The 18,674-nt window shown below is 35.9% G+C and overlaps 1 protein-coding gene across 1 annotated transcript in view; it reads left to right on the top strand.

Moving 5' to 3' along the window:
- Nucleotides 1-18,674, top strand: part of LOC140143989 (plasminogen-like) — a 98,921-nt gene that overhangs the window by 75,406 nt on the left and 4,841 nt on the right. Inside the window, exons 2-3 of the mRNA XM_072165818.1 lie at nucleotides 14,362-14,493; nucleotides 17,000-17,128. Coding sequence (XP_072021919.1) covers nucleotides 14,362-14,493; nucleotides 17,000-17,128 — 261 coding nt within the window. The remainder of the gene's footprint in view (nucleotides 1-14,361; nucleotides 14,494-16,999; nucleotides 17,129-18,674) is intronic.

An 18,674-nucleotide genomic window follows, 5' to 3' on the forward strand; every position in this document is an offset into this window, starting at 1 on the left:
GCTAAATATGAAATCAATCACCATTCTAATCTAACAAGCGTGAACTCAACTCTATCCGCGATGTTTGGGTGTATCACAAAGTGTACCTACCAGCAAAAAAGTTCCCCCAATTTACAACTGGGTAGAGTGGGGCAGCTGTCTTTTCCAAGGACCCAAGTAATCGGCCCTGACGAGGAAATGGGGTTTGGATCCACAACCTTGTGGTCTTGTCGAACGCCATTAATGTTCGGTTATCGTGTTCTCGTCAAAAGAATACGAAACAAAGTATTACTCCAGATAGTAACAATGAAAGATGGCATTTGACATTCAACTTATAAATGTCTTTATAAATGCTTTAGGGCAAAGGTCTGGATAAAGGAGGTTGGCCTGTGTACTAGTTTCACTTTCTATTCTATAACGTAGACTGTATGATAAATCTAATAAACTTGGCTACTTTCAGCACTCCGTTTCAACCGACCTATTTACACATATCAAACATTAATTAACACGATATTTCTATTTCGATTGATGTTTTTCGTTCAAGATCAGGTCCTTAACTTTTACTCACTATAAGCTAATTGTGACATTTACTTTGAATTTGCGATGGACTATTTTATTAAAAGGCTTTTTTTAGAACAAATACTATGATTACTACTAATTTAAACAGAAATCAGCTATGTAAAAATATCACCAAGGTGTTTTTCAAACTTAAAATGCAGTAATTTGTTGAACTTTTTCTGTTAATTGTATAACATTGTTTTTATCACTCACCGACATAACCTTGGCATCCATCTATAAAACGCGTTAGTGACTTATGTTTGTCTTCAATGTGACTGCATGAACAGATAACTAACAGAGACCAAAGCTATAGTCTATTATATCTACCTCCTGTCAGCGGCACTAGCTTTGAAGTACAGCGTGTACTGCGTTGGCTTAACGTTGTTTCTTGCGTGTACATATGCGCCACGTTGATCGTGCACGTAAAACTATATGTACACGCACCATGTAACGCTAAGCTAACGGATAACACGCTTAACTTCAAAGCTATGGCCGCTGACTGGTGGTAGATAGATTACATGCAGTTACAGATGATTGACGTTTTCAGTGCAGTTTTGACCATGTCTAGGTCAGCGTTGATTTAAGGAAAATGTCCGTTTTTCTTTGTAATTTAAGGTCAAAAATGATCTATAGTTAATGCTCGGAAAAGATTAAGAGAAAAAAGTTTGTAAAACCCAAACACTGCATATTGGTCTTACTTAATTATTACAAATTGATATTGATATTTCGAAGTACACTTTATAAATCCAATGATATGTACTTAAAGTGAATGTAGCTGGGAGGAAAAGCCGTTTATTGTTTGAAAATTGTGACATTTTTTTGAATTCTTGGCATGCATTTTCATAATACTCTTAATCTTTATCATTCTGTTTTAATATTATGAGTACCAGAGGAAACCAGAAACATTTCAATGATTACTTGTGACATATTTGGACACAAGATGAATAACCGTGCGAAGTTGGTAACCATTCAATTTTGTTTTGACATTTTAAGGTTACATGTAACTTGTTTAGGTTAGATAACTGTCAAGAAAATGAAGACATGTGGGTTAAAAAGACACATGAGTCTTAACCAATACCTGTGGTTATGGTTTTTCAGCACCCTAGAGTAATATGAAAAGCAACCCAAAGCCAAGCTATCGTGCTACAACCACGATAACCTCGAATCATACTAATCCATTTTCAGGGGCGGATCTCAATAGAACTTAGAAGCAAATCCGGTGCATACACCTTAAATGTTACAGAATAGAGGAAATGACTTCAAAAGAGTGGGGATAGGAAAGAAAGCAAGGACGAAAAAAGAGATGAGACAAATAAACACTTAACGTTCCCATAAATGGAAAGCCTTAATGCACACCTGATGTTTTCAATACCTAATATACATGAATTAATTGCAATCGACGTGATTTTAGTTTTCGACTCTTCTGTCACCTTATAAGAGTCAATACGGTTGCACTCGTGGGTATGAATGCAATAGGAGATACTAGATTGACTAGAGCAACATAATAAGAAAAACAACAAAGAAAAACAATTAGGAGAAGAAAAGGTAAAAAAAGCAAAACAAGACTAATAATAGTGAAATATTTGAATTGTCAATTCTTGAAATAAGCCTATTCTGGTCTTGTCTCGTCTTGTATTGTTGAATACTGTCACACGCCCCAAAAGTTGGAGCTAAGTGGATATGATTGATGGTTAAGCAGTCGTCACTGACGAAGTTACTTGAAGCAGTGCTCTGTAGCTGCTGCTTTGAATGACTTAGTACTGGTAATGTTGGTGATCTCTTCTAGTAATGGGTTTCAATCTCTAGTTGTGAGAGGAATAAGAAATCCTTGTGGGTATAGGCTTGGTGTATGATCTGTATGAGTTACACTAATATTATACTTAGCTTACAGAAAATAATTGACCTTTGAACAGAATAAGTATGATCAAAACGAGTGTGGTAATTCTGATAAATATCAATGAAGTAATAAAAACTTGTTTATGAAGTGATCATAACATATTAGTTACAGTCATGGACAAAAGTTTGGAATATTTGTATCAAATGCAGTTTTCAATCATATTAGGAACAGATTTATTGTTCTGGAGTAGTGCTCAGTTGAATTTAATTGAAAGATATGAATGTCCTTTGATGTTTATATCACACAGTTTGTCAATTAAACAAAGAATAACCTGAAGAAGCGCATTGCAATGGAAGGATCACACAATCGAAATACTTTTTGGCGGCCTCTTTGTATCACAAAACGAGAATAAAGACACTAGCAAACTTTATTGTTTAAACAAAAACTTAAACTCTCACTGTGACATGTTCAGATAAGTCTCTTGCTTAAGAAAACACATCTCAATATTTGGTGTGTCCACCCCTTGCCAGTTCAAGGTCATTTACGCAACGAGACATTCCCTCGACCAGGTTTGCTAAGGTCCCTTGTGGAATATCTTGCCAGCAAGCAATGAGGGCGTGTCTAAGTTCCTGCAGGGTGATTGGTTGGTTGTCCATGTTACCTATCCTGCTGGATACTTCTGCCTATAAGTTCTCTATAGGGTTCATATCCGGGCTCAAAGCCGACCAGTCCAGGTGTTCTACATCTCATGTTCAAGGAATTCCCTCACGCGTAGGGCTCTGTGTGCCGTGGTGTTGTCATCTTGGATCACGAAATTGTTCCCGAAGTCTCTTCTTGCAAACGGAATCATAACTACATGTATATCAATAACATACAGGTATTGGTCCTGGTTCACGTGTCCTTCTAGCATGTAGAGGTGGGATTTCGAGCTACTGTGATTCTGCCAACATCTCCATGGACTCTAAGAAGGATACAATCCTCAAGCAGCGCTTGACCAACCTGTCTTCGGACCTTGAATCGGTCATCTTGGCTATAGAGGAGGAACCGGGCGTACCCCATGATCAGAAATATCGTATACAACAGACAGATGCAACAAAATAAAGCTGGTTTCTTCACACTGTAATGCAAAAGCCAATGTAACCTTAAATTATATCGCTAAAATAACTGCAAAAAGGAGGCCCGATGGTTCATTGGTCAGGCATAAGAAGTCATTGTCCTACATTAGGTATTGTGTGATATGGAATGGTACCTAAGACCTTGTCAGACACCCGTGATCCATTGAATGGCTGACGGGTCATTATTGGTAAGAAATCTGCACTAATAAACAGGGTTATGCAAAAAAATAAAAATATTCCAAACTTTTGTCCATGACTGTAATATCGCTAATATATCCAATAGTACGAGTATGTTGAGTGCACCCAATGTGGGGGTACATGGTGTGTCTTTAAAGCAAAACGTGGATTTTATTTAATCAATTTACAAATTTCTGAAAATAAACAGTCATCAGAATCTATTAGAAAGGTCCGTGCATGGAATTTGTAATTGTAAACTTTAATGGTAAGAGAAAGGGAACAAGTTATGCATGATAATCGGCTGTCGAGTAATATATAAGTCGAAGCTAACTAATTTGATTGGATCAAAAATATAAAAGTTTGTATTTGTTTTAACATTTTAAATAGCACGTATGACTTATTTCATTATCGACATTTATATTAATTCAATATGAAGGGTTCAAAAACCTGTAGCACAGTTTATATCTTTAGCTGGCATGTCTACGCGTATCCGAAACTAAAAACGTAGGCATGTTATTTCCTTTTCGGGTATGCTGATGTAGTTTATAAGCTTTCTTAGGAAGTACTGAGATTGGTGGTTTATGTCACCTGAAACCAATAAAAACAATTTTACCAATCGTTTTATCGATCAACGAATTGATTACCTATAAATATTTCCTACTCTAATTTGGTGAAATATTTATTCGAATTTCTTGTTCGACAATGCCTCATATATCAAAAACAATTTAAAAAAATCTACAGCCATGCTTGCAAAGTGGGGAATTGCATAATGCTAATAGCTGTACGTGTGGCAGGCTTTTACTTTCACTTTGTGAGTCTGGTGAGTGGTTTTGCATATCAGATGGGGTAGATTGAGTTAGACATTTTCTTAGACTCAACTGTTTGGTATTCAAGCAGTAGCATTTCATTATTGGGCGGGAAGAACTCATAATGTGCATTTTCACTGTTAGGTAACAGTTATATATAACTCATCCAATTAAGCAATATTGTCAATTCGATGGGGACACACAAATTACCGTTCAACGTCATTGTAAAGAAGCAAAATAAAATATATGCCATACGTAACTGAGATATAGAGGAATGTATTGTAGACATTGGCCATTTTCTAGATTTACACATATAATCCAATATTATATAGGAACAGTTTTCATTATTGACATCATTTACCCAATCCAGTGGGAGCACGTGTGGCCGAGTGGATAAGGCGCCCGACTCATAATCCGGAGGTTGTGAGTTCGAGCCCCGCTCGTACCCACGTGTTGTGTCATTGGGCAAGGCACTCTATCCTCATTGCCTACTGGGGGATGTGGTTGGGTTGGATTGGATGTTTGTATAATAGTTGTTTGTTTCAATGTTGCAATATTGGCGCTGATTAAGCTGCTGCTTGCAAATTACACTGTGTCTGTTTAGGTGTGTTTAATGTACAATTCTAGCAATTTGACCTGCGGGTCACCATTAGAGTTTGAAATAAAACCTTCCTTTTTTTTCTTCCATGTATTGGATGGACAAGTGACCTTTTAAGTCAATGATACACAAATCTTACCAATAAGAGTAATCGTATAAGCAACTTTATTGGTCAACTTTGCAATCGCACATTACGAATCTGCTGAGCAGACAGGCGCCTGGTACAGCAATCTGAACTGTAATAAAAAGGTTCAAAAGGTGTTAGAAAGCTTTAAACTGCCTGAATGTCCTTAACATCGCTGGAAGAATCATGGCACCTTATTCTGAATGAAAATTTTTATCCTCTAGTTATGAAATGTTACACTGTTAGAAATATTTACGTTAAAAAAGAGCAGTTATCCATTCTTCTACAAAATGTTTCTTGTTTTGAAGAACGATTCAATTTTTGAGGTGTTCTGGTTTAAAAACGGAAAACAGATTTTTTATATGGACTTAAACGCACTGATATATGTGTAGTTTCTTTTACCTAAAATTTGGAAGGCTATTAGCTTGTAATGGCAAAAATATGCAAAAACAGCTAGATCATAAAACTAATATTGTGCATAATAGAGTGTGTTATATTTATACTTTCCTGGCGCGTTTGTGTCCAAAATAACTTATACAAACTGGTTATCTGATATTTGAATTTTTCAACTGCGCCCTCGGCTGTTCAATTGCTAGGCACAATATCTTTTTTGGTCCTATAGCACTATCGGTGCCCGAAGAGGTACCGATGGTAATTTTTTATCGTATCGTATTTGTTTAAAAACACCAGGATCCTAGTGCCGACTTCAAATCGTGTTATTGACTATGTAGAAGTAAGCTTCATTTGTACTAATAATCAAGGCAATATACGTGCCACTGGGCTCTTTTACTTCTATCGACAAACGAGCTAATTTTCTAAGGCGCGTTTGAGATAATGTAGAGGATGTTGGAATTGCATCAGTTTACACCTTGATTAAATGGCTCTTCCCCTTAATCTCTCGCCTTATATGTGTGGTGACATAGTATCTATCGAGTATACGTGTTTGTTTGCATGATACAACAGAACAGCCAAATTGGAGCCCAATACTTTGTGAGGCTTATAACAAAAATAATGAGTCTCCGCTGTATCGAATTCTCTATTTTTATTATGTTTATAGTGTGTAGATAATGTGAAGATGAGGCTACTAACATCAAAAACAAACAAATCGATGTCTTTCCTTGAGCCTCAAGGACGTATAGATGATTAATTGTGTTTTCAACTGAATGAGTGTCCCAGGAAAAAAGAAAGAAAACAAACTAACTAACACACGTGTTCTTCGATTTTTTTCCTACCCAATAATCATGCTGAGGTTGCTGATCTCACGGGTCGGAGTATTAACTACATAGACGTCTTAAAACATTCGTAATTTTTTCATATGAAAAGAAAACACTACAATAACATTTAAAAATTACTGTTTAAACTTTATTGTAATTTTTTTTCGCAAACATTTTGGCAAAATATTTCGTCAACATAGCATTGTGTTCGACTATTTTCCATCAATATTTCAAAACGCGACATTTGAATGTTATCGGCCAAACAGGTATCCAGACACAGGACAATCTACATTATTGGATATTGTGAGGGTATCCAGGAGCTGGAAAGTTTACCATATCGCTTCTTATGATATTCAAGGAACACGAAATATCACCTTATTGCTGATTGTGAAGATATCCAGGTGCAGGAGTCTACATTATTGTATATTGTGAGGTTATATAGGAGCAAGCGAGACAACCTTATTGCTAATTATGATGTGAATGAAGGAGCTTATTGTGAGGTTATCCAGGGGCAGGAAAGGCTACCTTATTGCTTATTGTGAGGTTATCCAGGAGCAGGAAAAACTACCTTATTGCTTTTTGTGAGGTTATCCAGGAGAAGGAAAGACTACCTTGTTGCTTATTGTGAGGTTATCCAGGAGCAGGAAAGACTACCTTATTGCTTATTGTGAGGTTATCCAGGAGCAGGAAAGACTACCTTATTGCTTATTGTGAGGTTAACCAGGAGAAGGTAAGACTATACCTCATTGCTTATTGTGATGTTATCCAGGAGCAGGAAAGACTACCTTATTGCTTATTGTGAGGTTATCCAGGAGAAGGAAAGACTACCTTATTGCTTATTGTGAGGTTATCCAGGAGCAGGAAAGACTACCTTACTGCTTATTGTGAGGTTATCCAGGAGCAGGAAAAACTACCTTATTGCTTTTTGTGAGGTTATCCAGGAGAAGGAAAGACTACCTTGTTGCTTATTGTGAGGTTATCCAGGAGCAGGAAAGACTACCTTATTGCTTATTGTGAGGTTATCCAGGAGCAGGAAAGACTACCTTATTGCTGATTGTGAGGTTATCCAGGAGCAGGATAGACTTCCATATTGTGAGGATATCCAGGAGCAGAAAATAAATTACACTCTTAAATCCGTAAAAATTGGTCAACCTTCAATAAATTTCTGAATTATCACCACGTACCTTTAATACCAATTGAGATGTTTATATAATGTTCAACTATTGTGCTTTAATTGAATACACGTAGTGGTTCAGCCATATAATATTTAAAGGGCATATCCATTGCAAAAGCAAGTTTAACTCCATTCGAAGAGAATAATTATTATATTACAAGTTGACACTCTTTCCAATTTTTTATTCGTATTCCTCCTGACAAAAGAGAGATTGTGTCGGCAAAATACTGCCTCGTACGGTCCTTCCCCCGTTCGAAGCGAAACTGATTTCCAATGCAGGATACTGATGACGTCACAGTAAATGAAGAGTAAATGTTCACAAGCAGTTATACACATGAGCCCTCGATATGAGCTCTTTTGATAGTCAGTCATGTGTATAATGCGTGACCTTGTACCACGAGAAATCGGGAATGTTCAACAATAGGCCATTGAAATTGTTTATTTGCATAATAAATACAATATGGATATACAGACTTGACATTTAATATGGAATATTTTTTCGCAAACTTCTAAGACTGGTCTGGAAGGGATCTGCATAAACCGCACGGGCTAAATATTAATTGGGGTGTATCGGGAGATGGTTGAAAATATTGTTTGACAAATTTAATGTGCTTTCCATTAGTTTACATTATGGCGCTCATAATGTAGTGAATTAGCCTAAAATGGCGGATTTAGGGAGACTGGATTTGATTTTTGTGGGGTAAAATTTCTGAATTTGAGCAAGATTATTCTGATATTATTAAATTTATTGAGGTTTGAGGCGATTTTACTGAACATAAATACCAATAAGTGTTCGTCAGAACTGAAATGCACTTGAAATCTACTAGTATTGAAAGTGGGAGGAGCTTTAAAAAATATGGCTCTTAAAAGTGGTTCGCACTCAGGGAGTTTGAATGGTCCCCTGGGCCAAATGTTATAAACTTAATATACACAAAGGAACAGCGTGAGTTTATTGGACAACCAGGAATCCTTGTAGTTGTTGTTGTACCGCAAGTTTATAACATTTGACCCCAGGGGCCCATTCAAACTTTCTGAGTATGTACCACTCTTAAGAACCCTATTTTTAAGCTCCTCCCGTGTTCAAAAAATTGGTACATTACAAGCGTATTTCAGCTGTGATGAATGCCAATTGCTGACAAAGTGTAAGAAATATCACCTCAAACCCCTATAAATTTGATAATAGCAGCACGATATTGCATAAAGTCCGAAATTGTGTCCCCCACAAAGCTCAAATTCAGCCTCCCTAAATCCGCCATTTTAGGCAAATTCGCTACATTAAAAGCACCATAATGTAAACTTATGGAAAGCACGTTTTCTATTCAACAACTATTTAACACCATCTCCCGACACACCCCAATTAATATTTAGCCCGTGCGGTTTACACAGACTCGGTCCAGACCAGTCTTGGAATTTTGCAAAAAAATATTCCATATTAAATGTCAAGTCTGTACAACACGCTCAAGTTCTAAGCTCGGACGGTAACATTTTTTATTTTTTAGTCCAAATGTTTCTAATTAAGTTGATATGAATTGTAATATCACAATTTACTAAGATATAATAAAGCAGCGGCCTGATTTTATCCATATGTGTAAAGACCATTAAACTTGTAATACTTGATTCAGAGTTTTTTTCTGATAACAAAAACAGCATACGTTCTGTGCATTGAGAGTGTTGACAGTCCATTCTCTCAAAGTGGGCACACTTCATTTCATGACATCATCACACTATTTTCTAGGTCAAATCTGTCTCGTTCGAAGGAACTCACTGCTTACAGTTGGTTTTTGCGGAATATCAATTTTAAACGACCTATTTTCTATTAAAAAAAAGGAGTAATTTTCATTGTCCTCATAATATTAGCTTGCCAATGATATGATGTTGTCCGAACAATATATATATATGTCCTTTAACCAAATTTTAGTGTTGCTTTGCACACATTAATGGATACAAGTAAATTATGTAAGAACTGGCATGCCATACTAGAAAGAAATGTAGAAATCAAATATTCAATTTCATAAAAATAGACGCGTGACTTTTATAGGTGCGCTATATCAACGTTAACATTGTTTACTTGACGCCAAGTACCAAGTCAAGGTTATTTGTTTAGTTTCTAATCATTAATGTATAATATTTTGTTAACGCATTCGCTAAATTACATGTAACTCACGTATAGCATGTTTTTCCTAACCGTGGTGTTAGTACACAGCCTAGGGTTCCTCATAGATAAAAGCCATAAACCTCTTAGGTTCTTCGTAGTATGATAAAAGTAGAGGCCATGTTCCTATAGTGTTGTACTACCCCAGCAGTGTGTACTAACAGTATGAGCCATCGTGATACGTTCACTATTATTATTCAAACCTCTAGAGCATTTGGGGGCATGGTGATCTAGCGGTGCGAGACCTGTCTCATAATTGGAAGGCTGTTGGTTCCCTGGCGTTGGCTCTACAGTTTTGTATCCTTTATTAGAGGCTCCTAACTTCCATTGCCTTTCTCCACCCAGGTGTGCAAATTGGTACCGGCATAATATACTGCTGGGAAGGTAGAACAGACTCGACTCGTTGTACGGGGGATGTTGCGACTCCACCTACCATAAGTTAATTCAGGGGAGTCTGGCCCAAGCGTCAATAAAAAAGAGATGGGCATTTCGACATGTGAGCATTTGTTACGACACGACTTAACCCGTCTTTACCTATTTTCAAAACATCCCAATTCGTCGTCTGTATTCCATAGTGGCGTATAGTGGGGCGCCGCGAATAAACAACTTTTCGAGAAAATCGGGTTTGATGAAATGCCAATTTAAAATCGAGTTGTGTAAATCAGACATTCATTATATTTTGTAAATGATGTGAAATTTCTGTAGTAAACTAAATAGATTTTATTGTTATATATCTTTCAAAAGAAATAAATACATACTATTGCTGGCAAACTGAAAATAAAACTATACGTCACTATGGAAAACAAACAAAACGCAATACCCTAACCTAACGTTAACTGTACGCCACCTCGGTCGCCGTGTAATCCCTATGGCGTTACTTTTCGTCGTTCGTATTCCATAGTGGCGTATAGGTCCGATACGTGTACGCCACTATGACTCGGAAGAGCGTTCTGTTGGGCCGGTGTGTCGATCTCGGAGAACGCCGAATCAATAAAGCGAAAAGTCGATACGCCACTATGGAATACAAAAATGTCACTTTGTAACTATACGCCACATTTAATTAATTAATTACTAATTAATTTAAAATAGCTAATTATGACTGATGAGACTTAGAAAAATGAAAGAGAACATCATTAAAAACATATGTGCCAATTTTCAAAAAATGACCAAAAAGCACTATACGCCACTATGGAATACAGCCGACGAATTATCTATGTAGTCATTATCGCCTTGGTGAGCAACAAGTTATTGACCTTGATGGCAAGTGGTTATTACGGGTTATTACTCAATAATTATTACACTAGAATGCTGGAAAGTAACGGTACAACGTATCATTCTGCAGGGAAGCAGAAACTATAAAACGTACAATCGAATTTACATTATCTGCTAAGAGTGTTACTATAGGCGATATAGACACGGCTTAGTACTATCTTGTCTCTTCATATTTTAGGGGAACTGTAGAGGAACTTAAAGGTCGACTCAGTCGGGTAAAGAGAAACAAAATAATTGATGAAATAATAGAAATTGACAAACTAGAAATCTATCATTGAATGAATCTAAACAAAACAGAAAAACATCAAATTATGGCACATCTGCAGAAAAATGTTAAAATCGTTGACGTCAAGTCCTGTAGACATCAAATTCCGTGAGGAATTTATTTTTAGCAGCAGTGTATTTGTAACATTGGTTTCTAAATGTTGTTTAAATAATGCAATAATGCAAGCGTGGAAACCCTAATGCCTTTTTCAGCTACATATGGTAAGTGACTGCTACTGACAACCGACATTAGATTGTTTTCAGCGCTGGTCCTAGTCCATCGAAAATTCATTTAAACAGATATCGAATTCCAAGTAAATATCTTCGTCAATAAAATCGATTCAATATCATTTTTATATCAAATTAACAGGATATTGTTCTTCTATTCTTTTATATTAAGAACATAATCATCGTCTCTGAGGATAATCAAATGAGCTATGTTATCCCTCTGGAGTAGTAGCACGCAGGAGTTGCTGTAACATGTTAATGACAGTTTATTCGCATCGTCAAATATTGTATAGCTTTATCCCAGGAGACATGGACAAACATAAGCTTGATACTTGTGGTAAAGTTCCATAAATTATTAACATCATAAAATGCTCTTCTTATCCTCTTTTGACTGACGTCTGACTAAGAAATTTGAAATAAGTTTTGAATATATTCTAGCAATAATTGATATAACTGTTTAAAAAGCAAAGATTGTCCTTTGTTTTGTCTAGTTTGTTCGGGCTAAAATTAAACATGAACAATTCTGACATGGAAACAAACATTTTGTGATACAAAATACACATCAATTTTTGTATGGATTTGTTACATTATAACTTTAACTACTCCAGTTATCGGCTTATGTCATCTTGAACCTCAAAATGATGTTATGATGAAGTTCAGTGCCATGACAATAATGTGATATACCTATTGAGCATGTCGTTTTACTCGTTTTACCAAGGATCCTTGACTTTTGGTAACAAAAAGATATCGATGACATACTAATCACGCGTGTTGGTTTTCGGATGTAAGTTAAAACCATAAAAGGATTTAATATATTTTACAATAATGGCTAAAACATACGGTGTATCTAAACTTACACCACTATCTCTTTCCATCCACATTTAGAATCAAAATTAAACGAAATTGTAAATTTTACATTGTGTATATTGAGCTTGTTTCTAAGGGAGGACAGCCAAAGTGGTTCACTGAGCCTAGTCAAGCTTCGCTGCCTTCGGTGACGCATTCTAGCGTCGGCTTTACCAAAATCCATAAAAGCATGTAGAAAACTGACAGGCTTTGGTGAATTTACACGCCGCTCCGATACTACCGTTGACTAAAAATCGTCTGAATCTATTTTACGACCATGCTTGAATTGACAACCCATTGACACCTAATTGACATTTTATTGACCGCAGACAATGACTCCACACATTTGAGTATATCGTTATGTAATTACTGAACACTAAGGCTTATTGATTACGGTTGTTTCATCGACCAGTCTTTATAATCCTGCTGCTTTGCTGAAGGCTCTGATACATATCAGCAAACTATTATACTGTTCGCTTGTTAGTATCGAAGGTTTTAGCGAAGCTGTACCGTACACTCAGATGAAAAGCTAAGTGTATATCCGTCATTTGTTTTCATTTTAGAGATATCCATTTTAACACCTTACGCGTCGGTAAGGCTGGCCATCAATGGGGATTGATGAGGTCATCATAGGTTCCTATAGTAAAATCAATTCTTTGTGGGCAAGATATTAGCAGTTACGATTTTCTCCGCTTTAAGTACTAATACGCTGTTAAATTCACGACAATCGTTAGGTCATTAGCCTCCAACAGGGACCTATTAATGAAACATGACATCAAGAAAAAATCACTACAATGTGCCAAACGTTTTGTTCAAAGAATAATATTATTGTTCGGTAAAGATAACATCTCCGGAATAAACACGATATTGTCACATCCGATAAATGCAATTTATGAAAGGTATTTGGCCGTAGAATCAGTTGACCTTTTCATATTCGATGTGACATGTGACACATCAGTAGGTCTAAGCCATTTATCACAAGTTAGAAGCACTTAGAATATTCTTACGTATTCAAAGAACATTATTATTTCATTTCATATGTCATAAGAACAATATCTCAAACAAAAATTTCAAATTGTAAATATTTTCAGTCAGCTACAATTTTTTTTGGTAAAATATTGCACTGATAGTTTTTCATTAGATTTTATATACACACGCTATATATACAGATGGTACATACCCCGTACAATATGTATTTCAACATCGCAGAAAAGATGGCAAACTGTAAATTGCACATTCGTCCATATTCTGTCGCTTCATCATTATGTGCTAGATTGCAATGTGTGCAACTCAAGTCCTTAAATGAAAATCCGTTTGAACACGGAGACGAAGAAACTTTAGTCCCCAAAATACCCTGATGCCTTTAGAATCATAGTCGCTAAATGGTTTAATTGATTTGTGCAAGGTATCAGGAAAATGGTTACTGACTACGGTTGTATAGAAGTGTTGTTTGGACAAGAAGTAAGAAGACAATTTTCCGTGGAAAATCTGCGACTAGTTGAAAAATCCGTGAACATTTGTGTTAGATTACAGATTCATCACGGATTTTTCTAACCGATCACGGATTATTGTCTCCCAGTAAATAACGGTCAAAGATGGCCGACATCTTGCGAGAGTTGAAGAATTTCAATTGCAGTAATGAAGTCGCGTGGTTACTCCATTAAGGTCATAATAACATACAAAACACAAAATGTATTGTTTTGGTGCGATTCAAGGTTATCCGGTGCCCTATGGAGCCCATTTGACCTTGAAGAACCTAAGGCTGGTAAAATCCTCCGCAAGACACATCCATTATTTCTCTCACCACTATTTTGCTAACACCTTGCAGGAACCAATTCAACCATTTGGCGACGATTGTAAAGGCATCTGGACCTAAAGCTTCTTCGCCTCTGCATTCAAACGAATTTCCGTATTTCCACCATCGCAAGCACCGGAAAATACAGAGTACATTTCAATATAGAATTAAAAAAGAAAATACTATAATCCTTGTGTTGATTATTTTTTATCTTTTTTACAGGACAACGGGATTGTTACATTACAAAGACACAGATGTACCAAGGCACCGTCGCAGAGGCTTGTTATGAAGGAACATGTCACGAGTGCATGTCGTGGAGAAACGCTGAACAAGAAGGGAAGCCAATATATTCAGGTAATATAATATTGCTTGTACATGATATTACTTGCGAGCCTCATCTACTGAACAACAACCATGAAGTAGACATTACCACCTCCAACACCACCTTCACAACCACGAACACCATCACTACCCCCACCACCACCACACCACCACAACTATCACCAACCTATACAGGGTGTAACAATAAAATAATGTACAATTGCATTTTGACTTCTCGGGAAAAAACTAAAAGAGTTTTGGCACAAATGTTATTTGCACTTTAATCAGTAATATCTTGGCTAAAAGAAGACGTTTAGTTGGTTTCTTTCCTTAGCTTGGGTTCAAAAGTTATGTCCGATTAATTAAATCGTCCAGAAAACGTGTTGGGCCACTTTTGCCACCTTTGCGCATATCAAGTTAGAACCTCGTAGATATCGTGCATTAAAGAACTGACAAAAAAGAATTATAAGCGGTGTTTCTTCATGTAATTAACATGAACTTAATAATAATATGATATTTCTTTAAAATCTATAAATGAAGTCATGAAATTTCTTTCAAATTAAAATAAAGTACATTAATTTCCCATTATCTCTGAGATATCATTGATAAAATGAGAACAGTTTTTGCATTCATAAGTACAAAACAATACAATTTTGAAATTAATTTCAGCTGGGCTTCTAGCTGTTCTGGGGCGACCATTATTGCCAGCATTTTCTGTTAACAGATTCTACATACTTCTCACAGTTATATGTAATTGTATGCCTTGATGGAAGATGTGAGTTTGGAAAATGAGCTATAAACAATCTTATGGTTTCTGCTTGACTCCATGTGCTACCGATTGTCACAACCATAAAAATACGCTCTTCCAACGTGAATGGGGGTTGAAGTTGTTGAGCTGCAGCCACGATTTCTAGTAAATGAGGTTGTAATGTCAGTGCTTAGTTGTGATTTTCAAAAACTCAAGGATTATGTAATCATTTCTACCACTTCGATTACCCCATTATTTAAAACTACCTAAGAGCACCGTCCAACTGGTCCATGGTTCAACTCTATGCAGTCAATTTTGTAACACTTAGACGAAAGTGGCCCAAGCGGTTTTAAGACTAGGTTACATAATTGGTCATATCTTCACTTGTATACCATCGATTTTATGGGAACAAAGCTTATTAGGTGGCTACAGAAATTATCTTGATAGATATATAAATATCAAACCAGAAAAATAAGCGGTATACTTGTGTCATTGTATTTTTAAAATTGTACAAATTTTATTGTTACACCCTGTACTACTACCACCCATTTTACTGCCATCACCTCCACCACCACCATCAACAACAAAACCAATACCACCGACACCTCCAACATTAGCAGCAACTTCACGCACGGAAATTCAAAACTGGTATTACTACTGTGAATTAAATTATTCGATTTAGTGGGAGACTTCTCATAAAAATTATACTACTACCACACAATTTACTGCCATCACCTCCACCACCACCACCCACAACAAAACCAATACCACCGCAAGCACCGACACCTCCAACATCAGCAGCAACTTCACGCACGGAAATTCAAATCTGGTATTACTACTGTGAATTCAATTATTCGATTTAGTGGGAGACTTCGCATAAAATTATCTCTGGCAAATCAACCTTGAAATAAGGCAAGGATGAACGACACATCGGATTTTGTTATTTAGATTTATAACAAGTAGTAAATCCAGCCTGATGCATAAGACTGGGCCACAAATCCCCCATTTGGAATAAATTGGTTATTTTCAAAACGTAAAATTACAATGTAAATTGGTTTTATGCGAGAGCTTAAAAATTCAGCAGCGGTTTTTATGTAAAACAAATTCCTCTTATTTCATATGTTATATGACAATAGACGTGGATGAATATATAAACATTGTCTTGAATTATATGAAGATGATAAGCAATTCAGAATATTTTACCATTCTAAAGACAAGGTTATAGAACAATGACAAGGTGAGATCGCTGCCGCCCATGTTTCCTAGCCGAAATCTGTTAAGAACGCCATATGATTTACGCCATGTTTTTTTTGTTTTTGTTTTTTTTGTTAGATGATATAAAAATGTCTCAAATCTTGTCTTTAAATCATAAATTTGAGCTTATTTTACGCTGACAATGACATAACGCAACTATAGTACTTATCGAGTCCTTCGATATGTAACATTTAACATTCAAAATGACAGGAGGATTGCATACAACACAATTATGTATAAATTGTCGGTATAATCTTCACAGATTGTACTAACTTGTCAATATAAGCAATACACATTTCAGATGTTTGAGAGAGTCGTTATTAGACATCTTACATTCTTCCAAAACAAGCATCTATTTATTCTGTTTTGGACAATTTATTGATTTTATTTATTGATTGATTGCTGTATTTATTTATTTATTTATTTATTTATTTATTTGTTTATTTATTTATTTATTTATTTATTTATTTATTTATTTATTTATTTATTTATTTTATTTATTTATTTTATTTATTTGTTTATTTTTCATTATTATAGTTGATCCGGAAAAGGACAGAAACTACTGCCGGCTCATCAGTAACCACACTATTCCGCCGCATTGCTATGTCTACGATACTGAGATAAACTACATTCATTTTTCACCATGTCATATCAGCCCCTGTGATGGTATGTGTTCTCAATAACTGCAACACGGAAGGGGGTAAAGATAATAAGAGTGTGCAATAGACGTAAGTTCTCGTCTCCACAGGCCAAAAGCTGAACAATGCTCGAAACTGGTCTCAAATTGTTTGTCGTGTAAAATAATCCAAATGTAAGTTTCTTCTGCTTGTAATATTGCTGAAAATTATTCCGTTTTTATTACAGCGTTCGTTAATTAAGTCCCAATTTACGCTCGCGTAAATTCACATAAGCGGGCGCCAGTCACGCATCACTCAACGCAAGACTTAGGCTAGTTTGTGCTTTGCGGTATTATGCGCGACAGTCACACATTGCGCAACTCGCAACAGTAGTGTGCACGTCATATGAGCTATTGTTTTTAATAAGCCGAATAAATTTTAGGAGTGTTTTGCTTTGTCTCAAATGCTATGTTACAGGAGGAAACTAGCAAGTGAAAAATTATCGCATATCATTTGCGCCACTCACAGAAAACTTCACCTCGTAATTTTGATACAAGTTAGAGCCCTTCTGACATTTGAAAGGCTTAAGGGGTGGGGTATGAACGTTTGGACAGTATTTATTTTGGGACATTAGAGCACATCAGACATATCGAATTACATTCTGAATACGAAGAATGTCATTCTGATATCGAATAATTTTGATTTTTTGAAATTCGCAATTTAATACACATTTTATGGCAAATCATTAAAAATTGATATTTTTGATATTAACAGTACTTGAAGTAAACTTTATAAATCTGATGATTTATACTTAAAGTGTATGTAGGTGGGATGAAAAGCCGACGATCAATTGAAAATTTTGACCTTTCGTATTGAAGATATGGATTTTTTCCCAAAACACCCAAAAAAATAGGTCTTTTTGGGAAAAAAATCCATATCTTCAATATGAAAGGTCAAAATTTTCAATTGACCGTCGGCTTTTCCTCCCTGCTACATACACTTTAAGAATATATCATTAGATTTATATAATTTACTTCGAGGACTGTTTATATCAAAATTTGAAAAATATCAAATTTTTATAATTTGTCATAAAATTTGTATTATATTGTGATTTTCAAAAATGAAAAATATTTGATATCAGAAAGACATGCTTCGTATTCAGAATGCAATTCGATAGGTCTGAGGTGCTCTCATGTCCTACAGAAAATACCGTCGAAACGCAATAAACGCTCATTTTAGATCCCTAATGCACCTGTAAAACGGAAGAACACTTGCCTCGTATGAACTTGTATTTTAAAAGCGACAATTAAGTGTTATAAATTTCCAATGTTCTTTCTCTAAAATAAACTTGTTGAAAGCGAATCCGTTTAAAGCTTTATAAATAATCACAAAAATCATTGGGCTTTTTTCTTGTGTATGAAATAGGTTTAAAATGCGTATCACTTCTTGCCCGAGAAATTGTGCAAAATACTGCACTGTGATGCCGATGCGTCTAATGCCATACCCCCAGCAGGGCTCGTGCATTAGACGCAACAACATCTCAGTATGTGTGTATTTTTGTCAACAAGTGATACACATTTATTATACCTATGGTC

This window comes from Amphiura filiformis, unplaced genomic scaffold (assembly GCF_039555335.1).
Source record: "Amphiura filiformis unplaced genomic scaffold, Afil_fr2py scaffold_35, whole genome shotgun sequence".
Classification (NCBI taxonomy): domain Eukaryota; kingdom Metazoa; phylum Echinodermata; class Ophiuroidea; order Amphilepidida; family Amphiuridae; genus Amphiura; species Amphiura filiformis.